This window comes from Myotis yumanensis, unplaced genomic scaffold (assembly GCF_028538775.1).
Source record: "Myotis yumanensis isolate MYYU_CA2020_CCGP unplaced genomic scaffold, mMyoYum1.0.hap1 SCAF_9, whole genome shotgun sequence".
Taxonomy (NCBI): domain Eukaryota; kingdom Metazoa; phylum Chordata; class Mammalia; order Chiroptera; family Vespertilionidae; genus Myotis; species Myotis yumanensis.
In genome coordinates, this window is record NW_027223760.1 from 19,322,357 (window position 1) to 19,350,127 (window position 27,771).

The window sequence follows — 27,771 nt, forward strand, 5'->3', positions numbered from 1 at the left end:
CAGCTCATTATTCCTTATAGGAAACACTACAGGTCTACATGCTAGTTGAAAGGTGAGTTTTAAAAAAATAATTTAAAAAAGATAGTTTCTTCCTACTCTGCTGTCTGTTTATTTGTATTTTGTAAATATTTGGAAGTAATTTTACATCTGCATCTAAATATTAAAATACAATTTGTTTTAACATGATATAGTTTTCTGAGCCATGCATATAAAATAGTACTACTGTATTAAGAAGACTTTATAACACAGTGATGACCTGCCTTGAAGGAAAATAAAATTATAAAACAATAAGGCCATTTTTAACTTGTGCATAGAACCAGTAATTGTGTATTTAAGGCAATTAAAGGATTTATTGAAAATTGGTTAAAAGCAGATTGACAATGGTATTAAAGAATAAAGTGTCATTTATTTGGTGCTACTTTGTGAATGTCTCTTATCTACAAATCATCTCATGATATATGTACAATATACTTTCAATTACAACTCAAACATAATGTAACCTACAAAATCACATGGCTATCATCAAGGTACAGCGATTATATTTTGAAAAGAAGGAAAATTAGCAATTCATTAGGGTGCGAGAACTTTTTTCTTTTTCCCAAAGAAAATATTAGCACCATACCAGATAAAATTATCTAAAACTATTGGCCTCCTCGGACTTCTTCAATAACTAAATATAAACCTTTTTTCTTTTCCAAGCACAAATATTAATTTGCAAAATCAGTTCTACAGTAGTTAATAGTTCTCTCTCTTTTTGTCTGCATTTCTTTCCCGGTCAGGAAAAAAATAGGAAGTAAAAACTTTCCCAGGGTAGGAAAATAAAAAATAAAATAAAAATAATCAGACCAGACCCAGCGTCCTTCAGCAGTGAGTTCCGACAGAGGCGAAGGTGGACATCTCGCGGCGGATGGTGCTGAACGGGGACAGCTCCAGCTCGGTGGTGTACTCGTTGTCGTTGTCGTCGCTGGCGGCCGCGGAGGACTTGTGCGCGCACTCCTCGCAGCAGCAGCAGCAGCACTCGAGGAAGGCCCGGCTGAAGGGTCTGCACAGGCAGAAGAGGATGACCGGGGTGACGCAGGACTTGAAGAACAGCAGGAACTGGCTGATGATGTGCAGCAGGTCCATGGTCTGCTGGGAAACCCCGGTGGCCATGTAGGCGGTCACGATGTTGTAGATGTTCTCGGGGATGATGCAGAAGCCGTACAAGATGGTCAGCGCCACCACCGTGCAGTTCATCTGGCTCTCGAGCTGGATCTGCCGCTTGTTCCCGCGGGTGCAGGCTTTCTCCGCCTGGCGGATTTTCCGCGCCGTCACCAAGGAGCAGGTGATGGTGAACAGCGTGGGCAAACAGAAGTAGCAGCCGAAGTACCACCAGAGCCTCGCGCCGTCGTAGGTGAGGGCTAGGACGTAGATGGTGTCCGGCAGGTCGGGGGAGATCTTGATGACACAGCGTTCCGCGGGGGCGCGGCCGCTGAAGCCCAGGTCCTCCTTGCTCAGCTGGCGAAGGACCACCTCGGGAAGCGCCAACAGGAGCGCGCCCACCCATATGACAGCCAGCTTGGCGGTGGTGGAAGAACAGTTCTCGATCATCTCATAGTACATCTGCACGTTGGTGGCCGCCCGGAAGCGGTCTATACACAGAGCACATAAGGTGAAGGTCGTGACTCCCAGCGAAGCAACCTGTGGGAGGAACACAGAATAGGGGTGATATCACTGTAAGAAGGAAAAACGAAAATGAGGGGGGAAAATGTAGTGGTTCAGGGCCATAGGGTCAAAAAACTTTAGATCTGGAAGGATCTGTAAAGATCATTTAGTGCAACACCATTTTATTGTAGACTAGTGTCCTGGTGCATGGATTCATGCACATTGAAAGTAAATTAATTAGTCCTTCCGGTGCAGGGACTAACGCAGGTGGTCCCAGGTGGTGGCCAGCATGGCAGAACTTGGGGAGATGGGCTGGACATGCACTGGAGCCAACCTTCCGCCATCTCTCCCCGGTCTGCCACACCTGGACAGGCTCAAAAGGCATCTGCAGAGTGAGCAGGGGCCCTCTGGCAGGTAGGGTCCCTCACCCTGGCCTGCAGGGATCGGGCTGAAACTGGCTCTCCAACACCGCGCCCCCCAGGGGCCCCAGAGTATGAGAGGAATTGTGAGGAATCAGCCTCCCTCCTCTCTGGTTCCGGGTTGTGTCACCCAAGAGCTGCAGCTCCTGCATTGAACATCTGCTACTGGTAGTCAGTGCACATCATAGCTACTGGCCGGCTGGACAGGGAGGGAGCAGGCTGGGACCAGAGACCCCAACGGTGCATGATTGGGGCCGGGGAGGGCTCCAGGGTGTGTCTGTTCTGTCTCATCCACTCCTGATCCGCCGGACCCCAGGAGCAAGCTAACCTACCGGTCAGAATGTCTGCCCCCTGGTGGTCAGTGAGTGTCATAGCAGCCAGTCAAATGAACTGTCAGACACTTAGCATATTAGGCTTTTATTACGTAGGATAAGAACACAGAGACCCCCCCCAATAATTTCAGTCATCATGGAAATGCCTGCCACCAGATGGGCTGGAGAAGGAGTAAGGATCACTGAGTGTTTCCCATTGTCATTAGTAAAGAGGATGGCCATGTTTTCTAGTGTGAGGGTCATTAGCATGCCTTATACACAGCAGATATACAAGAGCTATTGTTTCCAATAGAGATCTCTATTGGATAAGAGTAGAGATCTCTTCCAATTTCTCCTAAATATAAATGAAAGTATTTTAATATTATTTTTTGCATATATCTATGGGAAACAAAAAAGGGAAAGTCTCTAGAGGTCATCATCAAAGAGAAAACAAACTTCAAACAGGTCAGTAAACTCCCCCCCATCCCCCTCCACCCACGGACTCCAACCCCTACCCCCACCCCATGCTGCACGTTTGCCCTAGACGCATCTGCTAATCCTGACGAGATTTCCAAGTCATTTAAGCTAGAAGGATGGGTCCAGGTGCCTAAGTACATAGGTAGTAAACAAAACTGTGGCCACTGTGATGGAGATTAGGTCAAAGATTCCTTGTGAATTTGGAAAGCCCCGAATAGTGACATTTTCATGATTATAAAGAGAAAAAAAACAAGCGAGATAGTGGAGGAGCTTGTCTGGGTTTTAGGGTTTGGATCTAGATGAATTGGGGAGTTGAAGGGGAAGGGAAAATTCCAACCAGAAGCCTGAATTGATGCTGGACTAGAGCCAGAAATCACACCAGCTACACGGCTCAGAGAAACCCACAATTCGGTTTAAAATGGTCCCAGGCACTGGAAAAGTGAGCATGAAGTCACTTTAAAACCAGGCCTCAAAGAAATCACACAGATAAAATTTCAGGGAACGTGAACGCATAATTAAAAATCACAATATGGCCAAAACTGGTTTGGCTCAGTGGATAGAGCGTCGGCCTGCAGACTGAAGGGTCCCGGGTTCGATTCCGGTCAAGGGCATGTACCTGGGTTGCGGCCACATCCCCAGTGGGGAGTGTGCAAGAGGCAGCTGATCGATGTTTCTCTCTCATCGATGTTTCAAACTCTCTATCTCTCTCCCTTCCTCTCTGTAAAAAATTAATAAAATATATTTTAAAAAATAAATAAATAAAAAATAAAAATAAAAATCACAATATGGCCCTGGTTGGTGTGGCTCAGTTGGTTGAACTAGTCCCATGCACTATAAGGTCACTGGTTCAATTCCGGTCAGGGCACAGACCCAGGTTGTGGTTTGGTCCCTGGTTTGGTCCCTGGTTGGGGTGTGTATGGGAGGCAATCAATGGATGTTTTCTTTTTCTCCTCTCTCCCTCTCCCTTCTCTCTCTAAAATCAATAAATACATATTTAAAAATAAATAAATAATAAAAATCACAATATGCAAGAAACAATCCGCCACTCTGAGCTCATGTGCCAAAGGAAAAAAATTATGGAATCAGACATAAGTACAATTATCATGAAATAAATATGCTCATCAAATTTAAAGAAATATGAATAATGAGGGGATGTCAAAGAAAATAGGAGATATAAAAAATAAGCATGAAAAAAAACAAGAAGAAACCAGATAGAATGTCTAAATACGGAGCCACAGGAAAACTTCAGATCTGAAAACTCTGATGCTGACTACATAGAGCACTATATTCAAAGAGGAACTGCTCTTACACCCATATGGTCTAGACATCACAATAAGTCAAGTTGAAAGTTAAGAACCAAAAACATGTATATATTTTTTTCACACAGAGGTTTTTACAAGATTAAAAATACATGTTTCTAGTGTAAACATACTATCATCCAATATTCTATATGAAATATTTATTGAGCATCATACATATACTCTAATAGGGGACACAGGCATACATTAAACACAAGCACACATTTATTAATAAGACTCTATGCCCAGTGCTCGGCCAGACATTGGGGAATATAGAAAGGAATAAGAAGCAGTTTTTTCACTCAAGTAGGCCATAGTCAAGCAAGAAGGGGGAAGCCGGTTCTCACAGTGACCATCTGGGGCATCAAATTTATTCAACCAGTTTGGGGGAAATGGAAGTGATTTAATCCTATCTAATAAAAGAGAAACATGGTAATTAGCCATACCTCCGCTACCATTCCCATTGGCTAATCAGGGTGATATGCAAATTAACTGCCAGCCAAGATGGCGGCCAGCAGCCATGCACTGAAGCAAACAGGGAGGCTTGCTTGCTCCAGTGACTGCGGACTCCAACGTTCCCTGCCTGACTTGCCGGCCTCTCAGCTGCAACTCTAAGCAACTATGTTACAAATATAGAAGCTAAACAAAACCCCAGAAACCTGTGTTAGTCAGCTGGGCTTCAGCCAGCCAAACCGCAACATTGTATCAAATACAGAAGGTAAACAAAGGCCAGAAACCTGCTTTCGGCAGCCGAGGCCTCAGAGCTAAAGCTGGCCCAGAATTTAAAAAAGAAAAAGAAAAAAAGGAGCGGTTGGGAGCTTCAGTCACCCGCCAGCCTGAAAACGGCCCTCAGCCCCTCAGCCAGACTGGCCAAGCACCCCAGTGGGGACCCCCACCCTGATCCAGGACACCCTTCAGGGCAAACCAGCCGGCCCCCATCCGTGCACCAGGCCTCTATTCTATATAGTAAAAGGGTAATATGCCTCCTGGCACCTGGATCAGCATGACAGGGGGCAGCGCCCAAACCCCCTGATCGCCCTGCGGCTCTGTGTGTGACAGGGTACAGTGCCCCAACCCCCTGATAAGCCCTGCTCTGTGGGTGATAGAGGGCGGAGCCCCAACCCCCGCCCCCCCATGGGCCCTGCTCTGTGTGTGACGGGGTAGAGCCATAACCTCCCCATCTGCCCTGCCCTGAGTGTGACAGTTGCGGTGCCCCAACTCCCTGATCGGCCCTGCTCTGTGGGTGATAGAGGGTGGCGCCCCAACCCCCTGATCCACTCTGCTCTGTGTGTGACAGGGGGCGGTGCCCCAACTCCCCTATCGGCCCTACTCTGTGAGTGACAGGGGGGAGCTCCTCAACCCCCTGATGGGCCCTGCTCTGTGCATGACAGGGGGGAGCTGATCAGCCCTGCTCTGTGTGTGACAGGGTACGGAGCCCCAAAACCCCTGATGGGCCCTGCTCTGTGCATGACAGGGGGCAGTGCCCCAACCCCCTGATTGGCCCTGCTCTGTACATGACAGAGGGTGGCACCGCAACCTCCCCATCGACCCTGCCTTGAGTGTGACATGGGGCGGTGCCCCAACCCCCCAATCGGCCATACCTTGAGCGTGACTAGGGGTGGCATCACAACCTCCTGATCCGCCCTGCTCTGTGCATGACAAGGCAGCGCCCCAACTCCCCCATCGGCCCTGCTCTGAGCCTGACCAGGGGCTGCACGTAGGGATTGGGCCTTCCCTCTGCCACCTGGGAGCAGGCCTAAACCAGCAGGTCATTATCTCCTGAGGGGTCCCAGACTGCGAGAGGGCACAGGACAGGCTGAGGGACCCCCTCTCCCCCACGAGTGCACAAATTTTTGTGCACCAGGCCTCTAGTGTTTAATAAATGTGGTCATTAATCCTGGTGAGTATCATGCTAAGTGAAATACGTCAGTCAGAGAAAAACAAGTATCACATGATCTCACTCATAAGTGGAATCTAACAAAATAAACTGATGAACAGAGCGGGTCCACAGACATGGAAGCAGGGAACACAGTGTGGAATCTTGGAGGGAAGGTGTGGGAGGGTGGGTGTGTGGGAGGTAATCAACCAAGAACCTTGTATGCATATATGCATGGTCCATGGCCACAGACAATGGGGCAGTGAGGGCAAGGGTGGGGGGGACGAGGACAGGCTGGTGGGGGTCAATGGGGGACATATGCAATACTTTCAACAATAAAGGATTATTTAAAAATAAATAAATAAATGTGGCCATTATTTATATATTTAATCAAGGACAATAAATAGAAGGTAAACTATTCATAAGGATGAAGAGAAAACAGGAGACCAAAAGAAAACTCCCTACATAGATGGAATGCTTTGGCACCTGGGCATATGCATTCACTTTGCCCTCCGCTAGTGGAAATGTGTAAGGAGCACAGCTATAGGTCATGCCTTGGCAAGGACTACATATAGATTATGTAAATATCTAATTTTTTAGAACTCAAAGGGATCATGTTGACAAAAGGGAAGCCATTTGTGATAACAATTTTAGCACTCAAAACATGAGTTGTTTACATACTGCACTCAAGCTGTCACTCTCCCCCAGAACGATGGCAACTTGCCTTGTGGATTTTTTTTTTTTTTGACAGAAAATAAGTTTATTTTCGGAACAATATTCAGAGTCAAGAGGATTTTTCTTAAACAAATTACCAACAAATACCCACCAGATAATTGCTTGCCTGTGGTCTCAGCTACAGGCAAGGTCTTAATGGTAGTAACTGTTACATGAAAGTTCAGTTAAATCCTTTTTTTTTTTTTTTTTAGTAACTTCAGTAAAGTTTAGAAAAATGTCACCTGTCTTCTCTGTGTGATCTTCTGTTGGGCTACATTTTGGTGAAAGCCAGCAGCTTCTTATAAATGATTATACCTATCATCTTTGTGGCAAAAGCATATTTTTCTTCTGTAAAGTTCTACATTTCCCCCAGAATTCTTCACTGTTACACATCTTGGGGAATTATTTACAGGTTTTTGATAGCTGCCCAATGTCATTCCAATTAAGAAAAGAGAAGATCTGCAGGATTATGTTGGCAGGCCTGCGAACTAACAAATCAAATTTCCTCTGACACAGATTCCAAGAATAATTCAGTTCTTTCCCAAACACGTTCTGCATCTGCCCGTGCAGTCACGTGCTCAGCAGAAAATCTTTGTGGTGTTTCCTCAATCTCTCTTGTTCCAGACGGAGAGAAGCCATCCATGACTTCCAGATGACCTCAGTTTTGGTGACGACCGGGTGGCGGAAGTCCTTGCTCCGAGAGAGACCCCGGCTTTCAGTCTCATACACGATGTTGGGCAGAAGTCATGGTCTCCTCCTGCAGCTCCAGCATCCAGCAAGCCGTCTGGATTTTGAGAGTTCCAGCATCAAGTTGTCTCTCCTCTTCTTACACTCTACACATTAGTCAGTGTCTACCACTTCTAATATGGAAAGTAAGGACATTGGACCCATCCCCTGACTGTTCTCCTAGTGGTGAGGACAGTCTGGAAATGAGATATAATGAGGGGTTTAACTCTGCGAAAAGCAAAAATGAAGAACTAATATGACTAACAATGGTCTAGGTCAGTGCAGAACAAGAGGTCTTGATGGAGTTTATAACCACAATTCCTATTTAACAAAAGAAAGTATTCCATAAACAATATAAGAAATAGCAATCTAATATGACTAATGAAGTCATCTTTATATTCATGTTTTAAAAATTAACCCTCAAATTAATAAGTTCACCTTGATGGAAATTTGTTTTGAGCTTTTAGCAATTTTTAAAATTGACGTCTAGCCCTACCCAGTTTGGCTCAGTGGATAGAGTATCGGCCTGCAGACCAAAGGGTCCCAGGTTCGATTTCGGTCAAGGGCACATACTAGTACCTTGGTTTCAGGCTCCTCCCTGGCCCCGGCCCTGATCAGGGTGCGTGCAGGAGGCAACCAAACCACCCCTTGTGTTTCTCTCACATTGATCTTCCTCTCTGTCTTTCCCTCTCTCTCCCACTCTCCCTAAAAATCAGTGGGAAAATATCCTCAAGTGAGGATTAACAACAACAAAATTGAGATCTACACTGTGCCACTGTCTATGATCAGATTATATATTTTTAACATCAGTAAATTGTCACATTTGAATGGAAATCTGAGAAGGACTTGGCATTTTCTGAAAGTCTACAATCAAACAATATTATGTAGAAATTGCAGAAATTCTATGTTAGAGTTTTTTGAAACTTTTCATTTACATTTTAGCTTTTGAAATATTTTGATTCATTTTCCTATAAAAATGTAGAACAAAACAAAAATTCCCAAATTATCAAATATGCACAAATCCTCAGCATGGCTTTCTGTGGGACTTCACTAATGCAGATGTGTCTGCACGTTTCCCTGTCACTCTATATCAAGACTCAGTCCACAAAGACAAAGCTACAAAGCTGCTGTGCACTCTTTCTAAATTTGGAATAACATTTCTATGAAAAGAATAGCTTGGTGAAATAAAAATACCAGCGATTCTAAAGAGAGGCAATCTCTCAGAGGCTCAAAACATCTATTTTCTTGGTAGTTTTCTGTCATTACTTACAAAGAACGCACCCGGGATAGCATCTTCTTTCCAATTACTCTCCCTAATTTTAAATCTAGAGATTTAAAATCTGGAGCAATTATCACAAGAGCTAGCTAGCATTTGCATACCTAACCACACGTCAGTGGCAAAGCATTTCTTGAGAAGTAATAACAAATAAATGTGGGTGGACATACATTAAGACTGGTGCGTTTGATGGCCTCTCCTAGATATCATTAGCTGGGCTACACATTCACTCTTACTTAGAAGATGTTCATTGCTTCGAAAAGCAAAACAGGGCTTCCTTGGGTTGTGTGTATTTCATCTCACATAACAAAAACCAGGACACATTTTAAGCAAGATTTACATGCGCTCCAACGTTTTGTTCAGCAACTCTTCTCCACTGTTTCCATTTGAAGATGCTCAGTTCTACAGCCACGTTCCCAAAAGTTGTAGTTCCGAGTCAGAACCTGACATGTCTGATCTGTAATACTCTTGATGCCTCATTGGTTGAGAGAACCTCGATTTCCCCAATTTCCCCAATTTTCATAGTCTAATTTCAGGAAGCTCCTGCTTCCAGCTTCTTGTTTTCAAATTGGACTTCTCTGATTGTATTCTCTGTCATCAAGATCCAGCGGAAAGAGGGTGAACTGTCCAGGAAGGTCACAAGAGCTCCAGAGAGATTGTTAGAGGAGCCTCTAAGGCAGTGGTTCTCAATCTTCTGGCCCTTTAAATACAGTTCCTCATGTTGTGACCCAACCATAAAATTATTTTCCTTGCTACTTAACTGTAATGTTGCTACTGTTATGAATCATAATGTAAAAATCTGATATGCAGGATGGTCTTAGGCGACCCCTGTGAAAGGGTCATTCGATTGCCAAAGGGGTTGCGACCCACAGGTTGAGAACCGCTGCTCTAAGGAAAATGCTGCCCCAAATGCAGACAGCACTTACAAAGCAGTTGCCACAGCAACCTCAGCCCAATGCCAGTCCTAGATGTCTATCTGCTCCCTCCTGCTATCACTGCCTGCAGTGTTTTTACTTCACATATTTTTTCCCATAAATTCACGTATGCACTCAATTTTATGATGTGAGAGAACCATAAAGGTACAAAGTCCCTGCTCAGTACTTTCCCAAAACATTCACAGAAAGCTTTAAACATCTGTAAAGAATAAACTGCATTCCTCAGATATTAATTGATAAAAATCACTTGGATAATGGATAATGGGCTAATTTCTGCTTACTCAGATATGAAATGTATCCACGTAATTAAAACTGCTAAATGTTGGGGTAACATGAAAATATTTCTATCACAATTTTTAAATATACTTGTTTACATACAGCTCATTAGAAATTCTACCAAGATGAATGGTGCAATTATATATAATTATAAAACTGTATCATGGATACTGGATCTTCTGCATTTAATGACCATATCTGATTGCTAAAATTCAATATCACCATGAGATATGCTCTTGGGAGTGAAGCTGTTAAGCACTAGCTTAGATGGTTAGTTCTTTGAAGCAACATCCTGAGAGATGAAATGAGTAAGATGCAATCTCGTATTAATTAAACTGCAATGGGAGGAATAATTAACATCCACAAAAGCAGAACTGTAAACACTTTGAATAGACAAAGCTATTAATTTTGAGCCTCAACGTCAGAGGAAAACTGGAAGTAGAAATGTTTAACTACAGGGGAAACTAAGATATTGAGCATTTTCAGGGGATTGGCATCAAAACACAGAAACAAGAAGAATCAAAATAAAACCAAGATGGCGGCATAGGTAAACACGGGAGTTTGCTGCCTCGAACAACCACTTCAAAAATACAACTAAAAGACGGAACGGACATCATCCAGAACCACAGGAAAGCTGGCTGAGTGGATGCTCTACAACTAGGAGGAAAGAGAAAAGCATACCGAGGCTCAGAGGAGGCGCAGTGCTGAAGTAAAATACTAAAGTTCGGAGTGCATGTGGAGCGGGCTGGAGGCTGAGGGCGTGGTTGTTTTCAATCGGGAGGGAGTCTCAGGCTCTGAGCTCCAGTTCCGGGCGAGTCTCTAAGGACCCAGACTCATACGGGAGAAGCGGGACTGTCTGGCATCGCTCAGAACCCTAGGGCAGCTTTCTCTCCGTGGGGCTTGCAGCGACTACTGGGACACTGAGAAGCAGAGCCTCTGAGGGCAAGACTGAGAGCAGCCATAATTGCTAACCCCGCCCTGTTGATCCCGTGGGACCCGCCCCGCCCAAGCCCTGCAGGGAGGCTTTTGCTGGATAGCCTCAGGCAAAGGCTAGATTAGCACCTCCCTAGAGATCCAGGAGCCAGGAAGCCCAGAGGTCAGAGTGGGACCATCCAGCTTTAAGCTCCGTGGAACCATAAAAGACACACTCAGGAGGCAGACTCAGTGAGCACCAAAGCCCCATTGAAGCAAGTCTAGCCCCAGAGGGGTGTCTCCAGCACAGAAGTTCTCCCACCGCAGACACAGCTGATTCTCACAGCCAATTGACCTGGAGGTCAATTCCTCACAGTGATAACTACAACAATCAAGGCTTAACCACAACAAGACTGTGCACAAAGCCCACAAGGGGGTGCACCAAGAGTGTCTACCTTAGGTAATTGGGACACTTAGCACAGAAAGGCACTCTATCGACACAGCGAAGCATAAAAAAATGCCGAGACAAAGAAACAGGACACAAATGACAGAATTGGAGGAAAGCAAACTGTTGGATATAGAGTTCAAAACCACACTTTTAAGGTCTTTAAAGAACTGTTTAGAAGCCCTCGAAAAGACTGGTAAGACCGCCGATAAATGTAGTGAGATCCTCAAGAAATCTAATGAGACCCTCGATGTTGTGATAAAGGACCAACTAGAAATTAAGCATACACTGACTGAAATAAAGAATATTATACAGACTCCCAACAGCAGACCAGAGGGTCGCAAGGATCAAGTCAAAGATTTGAAATACGAAGAAGCAAAAAACACCCAACCGGAAAAGCAAAATGAAAAAAGAATCCGAAAATATGAAGATAGTGTAAGGAGCCTCTGGGACAGCTTCAAACGTACCAACATCCGAATTATAGGGGTGCCAGAAGATGAGAGAGAGCAAGATATTGAAAACCTATTTGAAGAAATAATGACAGAAAACTTCCCCTACCTGGTGAAAGGAATAGACTTCCAAGTCCAGGAAGCGCAGAGAACCCCAAACAAAAGGAATCCAAAGAGGACCACACCAAGACACATCATAATTAAAATGCCAAGAGCAAAAGACAAAGAGAGAATCCTAAAAGCAGCAAGAGAAAGAAAATCAGTTACCTACAAGGGAGTACCCATACGATTGTCAGCTGATTTCTCAACAGAAACTTTGCAGGCCAGAAGGGAATGGCAAGAAATATTCAAAGTGATGAATACCAAGAACCTACAACCAAGACTACTTTATCCAGCAAAGCTATCATTCAGAAGTGAAGGTCAGATAAAGAGCTTCACAGATAAGAAAAAACTAAAGGAGTTCATCACCACCAAACCAGTATTATATGAAATGCTGAAAGGTATCCTGTAAGAAGAGGAAGAAGAAGGAAAAGGTAAAGATACAAATTATGAACAACAAATACACATCTATCAACAAGTGAATCTAAAAATCAAGTGAATAAATAATCTGATGAACTGGTGATTGTAATAGAATCAGGGACATAGAAAGGGAATGGACTGACTATTCTTGGCGGGGTGGGGGAAAGGGGTGTGGGGGTGAGTGAAGAGATTAGACAACAATCGTGCACCTATGGATGAGGACAGTGGGTGGGGAGTGAGGGCAGAGGGTGGGGTTGGAACTGGGTGGAGGGGAGTTATGGTGGGAAAAAAGAGTAACTAATGTAATAATCTGAACAATAAAAATTTAATTAAAAAAAAAGAGGAAATACAAAAAAAAAAAAAGAAGAAGAATCAAAATAAACAACTCTAAAATCTTTCTTTCAAACAGAGGTGTTCTATCCCAGAGTCACAACAGTAATGTTCCCCCCCGCCCCTGCCAGGTCAGCATCGGAGCAGGGAGGCTTGGGGGCTTCAAGGCACCCACAGGTGCAGGGAAAGTCGAGAGCTGAGCTCTCCGGTGGGACGGCGGCAGCTCCTGTGTCAAATGGCCTTGCCAATTGGTGAGGTTTCTAATGCCAGACAAACTCCCCATCATGAGATAACCTGGTCCACCATAATCACCTGGTGCTACATTAAATCCCTGTTCATTCAAAAAGATATGAACAAAGAGCACACACTTTATGAAAGACATTCACCGATGAAGATCCTGTGTTAGCTGTTGCTCCATTTCTCAGAAGCTTACTGCAGACACATAAGAAAGCACTGTGGCTCTGGCTGGTGTGGTTCAGTTGGCTGGAGTATCGTCCAGTGTACCAAAGGGTCATGGGTTCAATTCCTGGTCAGGGCACATACCCAGGGTAGGTTAAATACCAAGTCGAGTGCATGCTGGAGGCAACAGATTAATGTTTCTCTCTCACATCAATGTTTCTCTCTTTCTCTCTCTCTCTCTCTCTCTCTCTCTCTCTCTCCCCCTCTCCCTTACTATCTCTCTAAAATCAATAAAAGCATGTCTTCATGTGAGAATTAAAAATATTTTAAAAAGAAGAAAGTATTATGAATGAGAGGAAGCTGTGAAACAGAAACACAGATCACATGAGGTCCCATTCTTAATCACATAAAGAGTATCTTTTACTAAACCTTTTCATAGAAATTAGTGATAACTCTAATGAGATAAAATAGACCAATGTAGTTATTTTAAATATATATATGTATTTTTATTGATTTCAGAGAAAAAGGGAGAGGGAGAGAGAGATATAAACATCAATGGTGAGAGAGAATTATTGATAGGCTGCCTCCTACATGACCCCTATTGGGGATCGAGCCTGCACCCTAGGCATGTGCCCTGACCGGGAATCGAACCGTGACCTCCTGGTTCATAGGACGATGCTCAACAACTGAATCACACCAGCAAGGCTAGACCAATGTACTTCTAAGCAAAATTTCTTTCATGTAAAATTAAATCTACATGCTTTAAGTACAGCAAAGCTACTGGAATACACTGATTTTTATAAAATAGGGAAATTTCTAACCAAACTCATGACAATTGTACTCTAGCCTAACATATTTTACCTCAAAAAGATGTTTAAGTGCATCTATTTCTGTGCTATCCTTTGTTTACAAGTAACTCTGCAAACAAGGGCATTATTGTTAAGGAAACCCATTCATTTGGGCCATGAATGATTATCTATTATGAGTCCGTAGTTACAGGCCTAACAATCAGTCAGGAAAAGAAGCAGGAGGAGCACAGGGTAGGGCTGTTCCTTTGAAAACTCTAAATGGCTGCAGCTCATATGCCTTTGGCTTCCTCCTGCATGTTCCATAATCCTGTTCCTTTCGGCACTTTAGGGCAACTTCCCCAGGAAGAGACACTGCCCTGAGCACCAGTGGGGACAGCGTGTTTTTCAGAGCCACTGTTTATCAGACAGCTTTGAACGAGATGGCCTTTCTCTAAAGGTCTTTATTTCCGAGCGCGTGCAAATCATGATCCTATGGCAGTGACACACTTCCACTAGCGTTTCCGAAGCACACAGAGTGAGTGGGCGTGATGTGCCTCACCCCTCCCAGCAGCACAGATCTCTGAAAGGAAATAGAGCTCTTCACGGCCACTCTCCTTTTACCAGCACCACTGAGATTCCATCTAACACACCCACATCTCCTAAATGTCCATTTATCTCAGTGGTGCCCAATCCATTTCACCTATACATGATCTCAATGTCACGGGGAAAAATATTTTGAAGGCATTAACTGTCATTACTGCCTCATTCTCCACCTTTCTCTGTCTTGCTTATGCCTGGTAAAATGCTCTTGCTTATTTTAAAAACAATTGAGACTATTTAAAAGCCAATATATTACCCCCAAACTTGTCTTGATTCTGCAAATCTTTCTTTACCATTATAGTCGCACCTTGACATAAGGTGTCTTACCAATTGTGACTTCTGGTTTTTGTAACAGTATATTTCTTTGTAGTAAAAAAAAGATATTTACTGTAACTCGTCTAAAACGTTGTGATTTAATTATAAGTATAATCAAATGCTCATTAGTATAAAAATGCAAATGAAGCAAGGTTAATATCATGGGTCCTAAGATGAAAAAGCCATCTATTGAAAACAACAGGTCTTAAGGGAGTTATATATTCCATATTCATTTCAAAACATAATATTTACCCCAACCCACAGTCCAGTTTTCAATGCTTGGTATTATTATGATATTTCTAATCAATCATCAAGTTACCTAGAATTTCAGGGGTTTTTTTTACCCTGGGATTCTGATGAGTTTCTAAAGAATAAGTAACAAATGTTTTCCCTCTATCTAATGACATTGATTTGCATGATGGCGAACCTACACTGAAAACAAAATTAGAGCTGGCCTCCTCCACTTGTGCTTGTGTAATTATGATTTGAAGATATTGATAAACCATATTTGAAGACAAAATTTCTCTGTAAATTTTCTTGGTAGTCTATTCAGAAGTAGTACTCATGCTCAGTCAAACCTCTTATAAAAGACAAATATCTCTTAATCTCACAACTTGTTGTGAATTGATTAACAGAATGTTTTTCCTATATGGGAGTGATTTGCCCCAAGGAGAAGATAGTAAAAGTAGGAGGAAAGGCAGAAAGTAGAAAATGATGAGGAGGGAGTAAAAGGGTGGCCCTAAGCACAGTCATAGATGTAATAAAAACGAATCACTCCAGGCAGAGGTCAAATCAATGACCTTAGCCTCATTAATGCTATGAACCACTCAAATGTGCTGACAAGTAACACTGAAAACTACTATAAATTCACAAACTAATAATATTCTGTCTCAAGAATAAGCCTGGTACTATGATTATATTCTGGGCTTAATGGAAAGTATACCTACTTTGCCAATGGAAAGACCCCATAGTTGAGGTTGCTGCGATCCCTTTCTCCTCTCCACCTTGAAATTTTAGATGAGATCATCTCTTCTGGCACAAAGACTACCATTCTAATTAGGATACTTAAGAGTTAGTCTTGGCAATAAAGTTGAGTTAATTATGGGACATTGGCAGGTCAATTCTTAGGAAGTAAAAGGACAGGAGGAACCCTGGGGATGAGAGAAGAAGTGCAGTGACAGAGACAAACCTCATTGCACAGCAGCCCGTCCATCTGTCTCCCCACAGTCCACATCCCAAACACAGATCCCTATGTGGCCGACATAACGCTGTTGAATAGAGATGCAGCACACAGGAAGAGCTATTAGAGGTGGAAGCATTCTATCAAGAACCAGGCAGCCTAAGGGCCAAGGACAAGGTAGACCCACACCTACTCCACCTTGGCTAGACATAAGCTCAGATCTATTTTGCTTTTGCAGACATATTCAATTCCTCTTTTCTCTTGAAGGATGCTTTGTAAACAGATACCTTAACACTTGACAGCCCTCAGGAACTCAGGATAAGTCCTCACTCTGACTGTGTGCTTGAGAGATTAATCCAATTCTTAGAAAAGCATTCTTCATGTTCTCCTTCCCACCACTCAATGACAGGGTCTAAAATATCTCACTAGTCAGGCTTTCTTCCTAGGTTCTCTAAGGTCAAATTAAATAATAGGTATGCCATTAAGATTTTCAGAAGGAAGGGACTCAATTTAATGTACTATTATTACATTGCTACATAAGCTAGTCATTTAAATAAAATTTTAAAATTTGATTTAATTAATGTCCTATCCTGTCTGATAATAGACAAACATGGTAATTGGCCATACCTTCGCTATGCCTACCATTGGCTAATCAGCGAGATATGCAAATTAACCCAACCAAGATGGCGGTCGGCAGCCACGCAGCCGAAGCGAGCAGGAGGCTTGCTTGCTCCAGTGATGGAGGAAGCCAAGGTTCCCCGCCTGATGTGGCCCAGCTCTGAGCTCCGAAAGCAACAAAGTTTCAATTATAGAAGCTAAACAAACCCCAGATACCTGCTTTCAGCAGGCCGTGGTCTCAGAGCTGGAGCGAGCAGGAGCCCGGCTCTCAGCTCCAGTGACGACAACAAAGTTTCAATTATAGAAGGTAAATAAATCCCAGAATGAAAAAAAAAAAGAAAAAAAGGAGAGGCTGGGAGCTTCGGTCGCCAGCCAGCCTGAAAACGGCCCTCAGTCCCTCACCCAGACTCACCAGGCACCCCAGTGGGGACCCCTACCCTGAAGGGGGTGTGACCAGCTGCAAACAGCCATCAGCCCCTCACTCAGGCTGGCCAGGCATGCCAGCGGGACCCCCATCCTGATCCGGGACACCCTTTAGGGCAAACCAGCTGGCCCCCACCCGTGCACCAGGCCTCTATCCTATATAGTAAAAGGGTAATATGCAAACTGACCCTAACAGCAGAATGACTGGGAATGACTGATCACTATGACACACACTGACCACCAGGGGGCAGACGCTCAATGCAGGAGCTGCCCTCTGGTGGTCAGGGAGCTCTCACATGGGAGGAGCTCTGCTCAGCCACAAGCCAGGCTGATGGCTGCCAGTACAGAGGTGGTGGTGGGAGCCTCTCCTGCCTCCTCAGCAGCGCTAAGGATGTCCGACTACAGCTTAGGTCTGCTCCCCCCTGGCAAGTGGACATCCCCTGAGGGCTGCCGGGCTGCCAGAGGGACGTCTGATTGCCAGCTTAGGCCCAATCCCCCAGGGAGCAGGCCTAAGCCAGCAGGTGGTCATCCCCCGAGGGGTCCCAGACTGCGAGGGGGAACCGACCGGGCTGAAGGACCCCCTCCCCTCCCCCCCCCCCCCCCGCCGAGTGCACAAATTTTTGTGCACCGAGCCTCTAGTATGGTTACTAAGGATGGTTATCTCAGAAATTATATTCTAAATAATAATTAAATATTCAAGAATATTTAGAATAACTCTGTTTTATAAAGAAAATTTCTAAGACTGTCATATCAATTAAATAATTTTGCCAATTATTCTTATAGCTCTCCTATGCCAGGAAAGGTTGAAAAAATAAGAATACAAGAGTTAAAATATTTTCATTGATGTAACTTTTCACCACAGATCTAGGATGTATGGCATTTATGAAGACTAACTGTAAAAAAAATTATTCAAAAAGAATTAGAGGGAGCACAGTTTTCACTTTAATTTGTCTTTGATCATAACCAGGTACAATTGTGAGCTGACCTATTCCATGGCCTTTCGTGAACTTCCATAACACCTTGTTTAAACCTTTATTATAGTTTTCATCACGTGGGAAGACATTATTTTACTTTCCCATAACATTAGTAGCAGTGACTCATCTATGTTAGTCATCGCTGGACACTTTTCAGCTCTTCCCCTCCCCCTTCCACTCCAGTCCCCTCCTAACATAGTGTCTATCATAGAAAAAAAGAAGCCCAATAAATATTTGATGAATGAATGTATAGTGAATAAATGAATGAATGATGACATATATAGAAAGGGATGATAGAAAATGAATTATTCAAACTGTTCTTTAGTCAGTTATTGGGTGCTGCTGTTCTATATATAATCCTTCAAAACTGAATGCCAACTAATATTTCTAGAAGGGAGATAAAGAAAAATCATTTTCCTGTTTGTACCTCATTGACAAGCTGTAGAAAAGTATGACATTCTTCTTACAATCAACAGTTGAAAAAATTATTTGACTTTCACATTTGAATATCATAAAGCTTTTATTTCTTACATGGAACCCAAATTCAGTAAACTTCACCATACACTGTTCATGAATGGAATTATAAATAAGAGCATACTCTATAGCATTTTTTTTTTCCTTTCTGCAGGAGTTATCAGCTAAATATTTTCATTTGCATAGGTATGCAGAAAATAATTATAAAGAGATTAATGGGAAGCATTAAATATTTTTTAAGCATCATTCTCACACACTGAGTCTATTTTCCTTGAGAATATTAGTAACTTTCAAATTGCTCATAAAACTGTATGTTTCCACTTAAAAGTCCATTAGAATACCTAATGCCTAATCCAACACTCAAGCAAATTTACCATCTGTCAAGATCAATGTGCTATTACATGAATGTAGGGACTCAAGGGAAACCTGTGAAGAATTGCCTACCTGTGTAGTACCATCATCTTCTGCTTTCAGTACCTTCCTTTCTTACCCGTCGGTGCTAACTACAATCTTTAAAGCAATGAAAGAGCCATTTGTTTCATTTACTTTAAAACCAGTATTTCTAAAGCCACTGGGAGAAACTGGCTCTTTTCATCCCAAGAGATTCTAGACCTTTCACAAATCATTTTTAGTCCAGAGACCCTGATGAAATGCATTCCCTTTATTCATTTTCCACCCTCACGCAGGAATCTATATCCAAGTAAAAATAAAAAATACAGTTAGAGCTGGAATTACCTTAGAACTATTTGATGTCTTCTGCCCTACCACACACTGTGAAGGTGTGACTTCTTTAAACTAAAGAGTCTATATAATTCAAAACCTCCCATTAAGGTCCAAAAAAATAAATATTTAGCAGTGGATCTGTATCAGAGGATACATGGACTCTGGTTGGCTTCCATCAAGTAATGAGCAGAGCTATTTCACTTGCCACATTCAATGCCTGAATATTGGCTTTAACCATTTGTTAGATGGTGTGATAGGAAACTCCTCTGCCTTTCTTCTACTGTAACCCAGACCTCTATTCCATCTCTGTCTCTGTCTCTGTCTCTCTCTCTTTCTATCTCTATATCTCTAGCTCTATCTCTATCTCATCTCTGTCTCTATCTCAATCCCTAACTCTAGTTCTATCTTTCCCCCTTTCTCTCTCTCCACATATAAATTTTGATTTGAGTATCGTTTTTGTCTGATGACTATCTCATAAACCAGTTTAAAATAATGCGTATGTTAGGATGCCTTCTCTCCTATTTTCCTTTCATACCACTCCATCTGCCCTTGGTCCTTATGGGACTTATCACTAAGCCACAAAGCATCATAATCCTGGAATAAAAAGGAAGCAGTTAGTCCTGGCCAGCATTGACAATGGTTAGAGCATTGGCCTGAGTTCCGAAGGGTCTTGGGTTTGATATCTGGTCAAGGAAAAATACCTGGGTTGTAGGTTCAATCCCTGAGGCCCCAGTCTGGGCATGTTCTGGAGGTAACCAATCGATGTGTCTCTCTCATATCCATGTTTCTCTCTCTCATTCTCTCTCCCCCTTCCTCCCTCCTTCCACTCTCTCTCTAAAAAAAAAAAAAATCAATGGAAAAAATATTCTCCAGTGAGGATTAAGAAAAGGAAGAAGTTAGCAACTACAAGTGTTCCCAGTATATTTCCACTCAAAGCAATATTAAATATGATAAAACTTTATAGTGATAGATCCTGGAGATTGGGTGTTCTCCTCAAGCCTATGTCAACAAATCGAAATAAAAAGAAGAGTTGAATGCAAATTGCAAAGATCTATAATTTCTGCTGAAGTAATGTCTCCTATTTTTCTATACAAACCCAACTCTCCCCAAAATTCCACTACCTCCTTAAGATTATGCTAATCCTCGCATTGCAGAAAATAAAAAAATAATAAAAACTGTGGTAAAAAAAATGAAAATAATGCAAAAGAGGAGATTTGTAAAGATCAATCAAAATGAATTGTTACTATGGAAAACAGTATGGAGGTTCCTCAAACACTTTAAAATAGAACTACCATATGATCTAGCAATTCCACTTCTGGGAAATTATCTAAAGAAAACTAAAGTAATAAATTGAAAAGATATATACACCCTCATGTTTATTGCAGCATTCAATTGCCAAGATAATGGAAACAACCTAAGTATCCATTGACAGCTAAATGAATAAAGAAGACATGATATATATATCACACACACACACACACACACACACACACACACACATACATACAATGGAATATTATTCAGGCATAAAAAATAATAAAATCTTTCCATATGCAACAGCATGGATGGGTCTCAAGGGCATGCTAAGTGAAATAAGTCACACAGAAAGACAAATACTGCATGACTACACTTATATATGGAATCAAAACAAAACAAAAAACCCAAAATTAAAAAAACCAAGTCATAAACTGATTGACGGGTGCCACAGGCAGGAGTAAGGTGCAGGGTGGAAGAGATGATTAAAGGGGGTCAAAGGTTCAAACTTCCAGTTATAAAATAAATGAATTATGGATGTAATGCACAGCATGATTATAATAGGTAATAGTACTGTATCACATATTTGAAAGATGCTAAGAAAGTAAATATTAAAAGTTCTCATCACAAGAAAATATTGGTAACTATGTAAGGTGAGAAGTATTAACTAGACCTGTTGTGATGATTATTTTACAATGTATATAAATATCAAATCATTATGTTGTATACCTGAAACTAATATAATGTTTTAGTCAATAATACCTCAATAAAAATAAATTATGGATAAAATTTTAAAATGAGAAATATTAAAAATAGCCTGAAAACAGAAAAAAATGGTAAAGCATACATTGTAAATAAATAAGAGGGTATGTGATAAAAAAAAAGAAAGAAAGGAAAATAGCAAACAAATAAAATAAATATAAATGAAGAAAAAGCAAAAGCTAGATAATAAAAGGAGATACAATCTCAAATCATTTTTATAAGTCTTGTGGTCAAGAGGAAAATGATTGGGAAGAGACCGGCTTTGGAGAAAGTTTAAACAAATGTTTGATTTCTTTAAACCTTCAATTGTTTACAGTTGTAATGTTCTTCACTAATCTAAAACACTTTGTGATTTTAAAAACATAAAATATAACTTATAGAACTTTATTTGATCATGAAAATAATTATTTTTTTAAAGTGCAGTTGTCTAGGGTTATTGCAATTTCAAAAAAATTTAATGAGCTAACAACTATAGAACCTTATTGTCCATTTATGAGAAACAAGATGAAACTTCTAAAATAATAAAAGCATAATATGCTAATTAGACCGGATGTCCTTCTGGACGACCTTCCAGATGAAGCAGGGGCTGCAAGGGAATCCTGGGTCCTGGGTGCCAGAGGGAAGCTGGTACCGGCAGCCGGGGGAAGGATGGCCTACTCTTGCACGATTTTCGTGCATCGGGCCTCTGGTAATAATATAAGAAGCTATAAATGCTATCGTATACCAATTGATGTCTATTATTTTATTATCATCTATTGGATATAGAAATACTTTTTAAAGATGCCAAAGAACAGAAATAAAAATGAATGTACTCCAGGAACCCTTTTGCCTCAAAGATGTTAGTCTAATAGTAAACATCAACATCAAATGTTGAGACAAAGAATCTGATTGCCATTGAGTAGGTATATATACTTAGGGTGGTCATTTCTTTTCTCTGAATCTCATGTTTCATCTTTAAGATCAAGGAGTTGGATTAAAATGCCATCTGATTACAATTTAACATGATAATTCAAAAGCTACTGTGGTGAAGGCTGTGGTTCCCCACCCAGATTGCTGCCCTAATAAAGTGCTGATTCACCCAACCACTGGTACTACTGGTGGTTGATGGCTTTTAAATGCATCCCTCTTTAGAAATTGCCCTTGACCAAAGAGATCCACTCAGCTCAAGGTTGTGCCCCCTTTCTGGGAGCCACTTGTATCCAATGACTGGTCCATTAGGAGACATAAAGTGTGGGCCCTCAGGCCTCAGTTCAGGATATCTTGGCAGGGCCACCTCAGACCTAGAGCTCCCTGTGGTCGTTGTGGCATCTGCATCACAGTTCAACTTCTCCTTTTGCCCAGGCCCGCATGCTTCATTCCCTACTACGTGTTGAACTTGAGTGTGTACCCAACATACTTCCTGCAAACGAATTCCCACATTAGGGTCTATTTTGGGGGAAACCTGACATGGAACAGGCTCTAAATAAATCTCTGTGACTTCTGTGAAAATAACAGTGCCTCCTGGAGGCAGAAATGCTTTATTTTGGGTTTTGGACTCTATTTATTGTCATAATCAGGAATTACGAAGCTGTTAGTAGTCCAATACAATAGGTCCTTGGGTTAAGTGGGAGATCTGTTCCTACGGTGCAACATAGCATGATTTTCACGTAAGTCAGAACCCATCTACATAAGCACCTACATCACTCACATGGAGCACATACACAGCAGTAATGAAGTGAAAGAGTAAAAAAATTTAAAAGAAAGATAACAATTCCTGACCTTTACTTGTGGTAAATAAATAATAAAAAACATAAAGCACATATGTACATATGTCGAAATGACGGAACTTTTTTTTTTAATAAATAAATGGGAGATGGCGACATAACCATGAAACGACATATGTCGAGAGGACTGTCTGTAATTATTTTCACTAAGCATGATAAAACATTATAAAATTATTTCAGAGAAATAAGATCAGGTAGGAATGTAGAGAACACATTCTACATTTTAGATTAAAGACTGAGATTTTCACTCATAGTTTAACAGTAAAAATATATATTATAGTCTAATTTTTCAATTAAAAAATTAGTAAATCTTTTTCCCCACAAACCTTTGCTTCTCCAGGGAAAATAAAGCCTGGTACCAATAACTTTTTTTAAGTAGGTCTATAAAGAAGAAAAAATAGAGACCAAAAAATAACCATCTATATATATAATCAGGTAATATGCAAATTAGCCAGGCATCACGACCACTCAGGAGGAGGCTGTATCAGGACCGCTCAGGAGGAGCTGTGCACGCAGATGGGTGGGAGGGGACTGGGTGCCACCCCCAGCCCCAGCGGCCACGGCGCAGCTCAGAGCATGCCCCCACCCCAGCGGACACACATCAGGCGCAAAGCATGCCCCCGGTGGGTGGCGGCAGTGGCCAGAGCAAAGCAGCCCCGGTCCCAGGTGCCTGGCAGTGGCAGGAGCAAAGCAGCCCACGTCTTGAGTGCCAGAGGGAAGCCAGTGCCGGCAGCCAGGGGAGGGAAGGCCTATTCTTACATGAATCTTCGTGCATCAGACCTCTAGTCTTTATATATAAAAGGCTAAGTTTCTGACCCTACATCTGTCTGACCAACCAACTGGCCAGTACATATGACCAGCACTGGCAATTTAGAAATAAACGTTGGCTTGCACATGTGCAATACATATAAAGCTTCCACTGGCCCCAACTGCACGTGTGTGTTTTGATCATGAATTTGGTTGTTTTTGTTGACATTTCTATTACAGAGAAAGGGCAAATAGCGATATTAAAATATTTCTTCTAATTAATTTCCATGTGCACGAATCCATGCACCGGGCCACTAGTGTTAATAATAAGAGGTAAAAACAAGTATTCTTAAGGAGCAGAGAATTAAATTGGAAGATGAAATACAAATGAAATCACAGGAGATATTTTTTAAAACTTCTTAGAATTAGAATGAAAATGAAAACCCATACTTAATAAATACCATCGCTCACAATTTATAGGTCTCATTAACAACCAATTTTTGTGTGAATTCAGATGGAATTCTTTACTTTTAAAGTTTTTTTTTTTTTCAAGAACTTTGGTAAAAATGTTTCTTTCACCAGTTTCTTTTTTTCTGTCCTCTTTATTGCTTTTTCCTCTAATGATACAGGTTTCTCCATGTCCAATACATATGCCTTTTATTGGAGTAACTCTCTTGTTTATTTTATAGTTTACTGTTGCCTCTTCTTTACATATTTTCATTTCTTCTACATTCTTAAACAAAAGAAATTTTAAGTTGAAATTGACCTTGAAAAGGCAATTGGTAGACACATATTCACCAACATAAATTCAACTACCTCTCTGCAATTCAACATTGAATGGTCTACCAAATAAACTGGATATTTCAGAGTTCCTTGGAGCTTGGCAACAAGAGAAATCCTGGATCCTGGTAAAGTAGGAACAGCTGATTTAGCAAGCACGGCCTGATTCTGCATCTGATCCCTGCCAGGATAACACAGGGTCTTATTTACTGTCTCTTGTCTTGGTCCTTCTAAGTAGGTACTGTTTCTGTGTACTTATCCCCTAGCCTTAGGCCCTGGGACAATGTTGAACATAGTGTCACTGGCCCTGGTGCCAGACGGGATCAGGGGCTCTGGAATATTTACAGTTTCCCTTCTTCTGCTTCCATAAATGAAACAAGCAGTATGAATGGAGGAAATCAAGGGCCAGCTGGCTAAAGACACAACTGGCAGCAAAACACTTGGGCTCCTTCCAAGAGCTGGTGTTTAAAGAGAGGCCATTTAAAGAGCACATTCCAACTGCCATAATAACAGTGCAGGACACTAGCTGTAGGGTGAAACAGTCAAATTTTACGCAGAAAAAAATTTTGTTTCCAAAGTTTAGGACCTATTATATGGCCCTCTTCTTTAAAAAATCATCTAGTTTTAGAGTCAATCCCTTAAAATAGCCAATGGCAAATGGCAAACATATATACTTTGAGAATGTTAAATAAATTCTGTCCCCGGATGGCCAAAGTGCTATTTTTGCTTACGCTCATTCATACAAAATAAATGAAAGTATTGAGAAATTGAGAAGGAAACAGAAAGAAACAAGAAATGATATGAGAGTTTAGATGGTACAGCATGGCAGACAGCCAAAGACACTTAAACTAATTTAGGAGGTTATTAATATATCATGAGGCCAACTGACAAACAAAGAAAGGCAGACTTCCTTTGTTGAATAAAATATTACTCCTATTTTGATATTTAAGAAAAAAAATGCAATAATCTCTTGAGGGGAAAAATCATCTTGGAGCCTGGAAATCTAGAAGATGAATTATACAAGTTTTTTCTTGCTGGATTCTGATCATGACAACCATGCACTGGCCGCTTATTAACTCTAGGATCTCTGCTTGGTGCCAAATCAGAAATATATGTGACACTATATTCAAGGAAATAAATTTAAAATCAAAACAATTCTACACATTATGAGATCATAATTATTGCACAATCTGGGAGCAGATGAGTTTGAAGGTGAGTGAACAAAGCTACCCCTGATGATAGGTGATAGATAGATAGATAGATAGATAGATGATAGATAGATAGATAGATAAACTGGCAAGAGAAATGAAGGAGGGACCCACAGAAAAAGTGAAGGGGTTAAGCAGTCAGGTAGGTACCTCGAGCAACAGTCCTGATATAAAACCCGGAAATGGGTGAAGCCAATAGTTTCAGACCCTCTGGAAGGCATTACCTCGATGTAGGGCACAATCTTGCAGGAGAAATCTTCCAGCAGCCACTTCTTCGTCAGCTCGTGAAAGATGACGAGTGGGAGGCAGAAGAAGATGATGAGGAAGTCCCAGAAGGCCAGGTTGGCCAAGAGGGAGTTGGAGATGCTCCGCATGTAGTAGTTATGACACACAATGCACATCACCGCCAGGTTGCCAATGATGCCGGTCCCGAAGATCACCACCGACAAACACATGACCGCGTAGGCTCCGTACGACTCCTGGGTCAGCGGGTAGAAAGGGTTCTTCAGTCGCAAGCGCCGGTTTGTGCTGTTTCGCGGGCGGGGATCCTCGCCTTCGTGGACCCCTTCCCCCGAGGACCCATTCTGAGCCAGCGCCCTTCCGGGGGGTGCAATCATCCGCCCTTCGTGCCCCAGTGGTCCACCGCCCGTCTTGGAGGGGGAGTCGCGGAGGGAACCCTGGTGTCTCCCGGCTCTTCTTGACCAGTAATAAAGGTCGCCGGCTCCGGGCTCCGTCCTCACACCGGGCTCCTGGCTGCGCCCGAAAATGCCAGCGCCTCTAGGACCCTCCTCCTTTTCCTCCGAGGTCTGAAGGAAGAGCTGGAGACCAGCGGGGTTCCCTCTCCCCAAAGGTCCAGGGGGCTCCGGATCCCCGGCACCTCTCCACCTCCAGGCGCCAGGTGGTCTGGCTGGAGGTCCCGAAGGCTCAGCCGCCGACGCCTCCGCCCCTCTGCCCGCACCTGGGTCACCACCCCGGGCCGCCGGCAGGTCCCACGAGGGCGCCCCGCGCGCCGCTGCTTCCCGCTCCCCCTCCCCGGGCGCGCGGCTGAGCAGAAGGTCTCCTGCAGAAGGACCCGGTCCCCAGGCGTCCCGGCGGCGACGCTGGTTCCATGCAGGGGAGCAGCTTTCCCCCAGACAAGTTTCGTTCCTGGGCGCAGGGGCGGGCCCGCGAGCAGCAGAGGCAGACACCTTGAGCAGAAGCAGGAGCAGGAGCAGGAGCTGGAGCAGGAGCAGCCACCGCGAGGTGCGGGCGAGAGGCGCGCTCCTGCCCGGCATGGCTTGGCGAGGGTGCGCCCGGCAGCCTCGGCTCCCGCTCAGGACCGACACCTGCTGCCCAAGTTGCTGCTGAGAGTTAGACACATGTCACATACCCCCGCCCGGCGAGCGGGGGACGGGAGCTGACCGGGAGCTTGGGGGGTGGGCTTTGGGGGTCACCACCCTCCGGCGCTACGATCCTGCCTCGTCCGGCGTCCGGTGCATTTCTCAGCCAAACCCAAGCCGAGCGCTGCGCGTCCCCAAGGTTCCGAGAGGGGCTCTCCGCTCCCGGTGGCTGACCTTGAAAAGTTGCAACCGACACCGGACTGTGGATTAAATGTTGCGACGGAGAGAAGCCCGGACGAAGCCCCACGCTCCTCCCTGCCTTTGGGTGACTGCCTTCTTGGTCACGGTCGCTCTGCCTGTTCACATCCTTGCGATGCTGCTGCTCCAGGAGCCGGCGAGGCGAGCGACGGGGAAGAAGTTCACCTCCTTCTGCTGCCGAGTAGCTGCCAGCCCGCTCCCCGCTCGCTGGAAACAGGTTGCAAAACAGCCAGACGCTGCCCAGCTGCGCCCAGGAAACTCTCGCCCCCCCCTAACCCAGGCGACTGGCGAGGCCCCAGCTGCCGGGGCGAATCGGGACTCGAACCCCGCAGCCACTGTCAAAGTTGCTTCTCCTCCTGCTCAAAGTTGACCAGGAGGAGGCGCGGGCTGCTGGGTGGCGAGTCCCCGCAGAGAAGGGACTCGGTGGAGGGGGTGGGGAGGGCGGGCGCTGCTCCTCCGGGGACGGTGCCGGCGGCCACGGGAGCTTGTTGCTGCGACAGCCGGTGCAGCCCGGGCGGAGAGCGCGGTGCCTGGAACCGCCGCGGGCGAGGCGGTGCCGGCCGGGAAGGGGGAGGAGGC

At 43.4% G+C, this 27,771-nt stretch overlaps 1 protein-coding gene across 1 annotated transcript; it reads right to left on the bottom strand.

Annotated features, from left to right (window-relative positions):
* Positions 1–386: 386 nt before the first annotated feature.
* On the bottom strand, positions 387–27,702 carry GPR37 (G protein-coupled receptor 37). The gene is made up of 2 exons (XM_070423834.1): positions 25,840–27,702; positions 387–1,680 (listed from the first exon to the last, which is right to left on the bottom strand). Exons 1-2 carry the CDS (start codon positions 26,887–26,889, stop codon positions 862–864), a joined length of 1,869 nt encoding a protein of 622 aa, XP_070279935.1. The 5' UTR covers positions 26,890–27,702; the 3' UTR covers positions 387–861.
* Between the last annotated feature and the right edge of the window lie 69 nt (positions 27,703–27,771).

Bases quoted from the DNA above. Each gene is read 5' to 3' on its own strand.
- GPR37 (XM_070423834.1), bottom strand. From the start codon at position 26,889: ATGCCGGGCAGGAGCGCGCCTCTCGCCCGCACCTCGCGGTGGCTGCTC. The intron at 1,681-25,839 runs GTAATGCCTTCC...TTCCTCCCACAG, and splicing joins AGATTGTGCCCTACATCGAG to GTTGCTTCGCTGGGAGTCAC.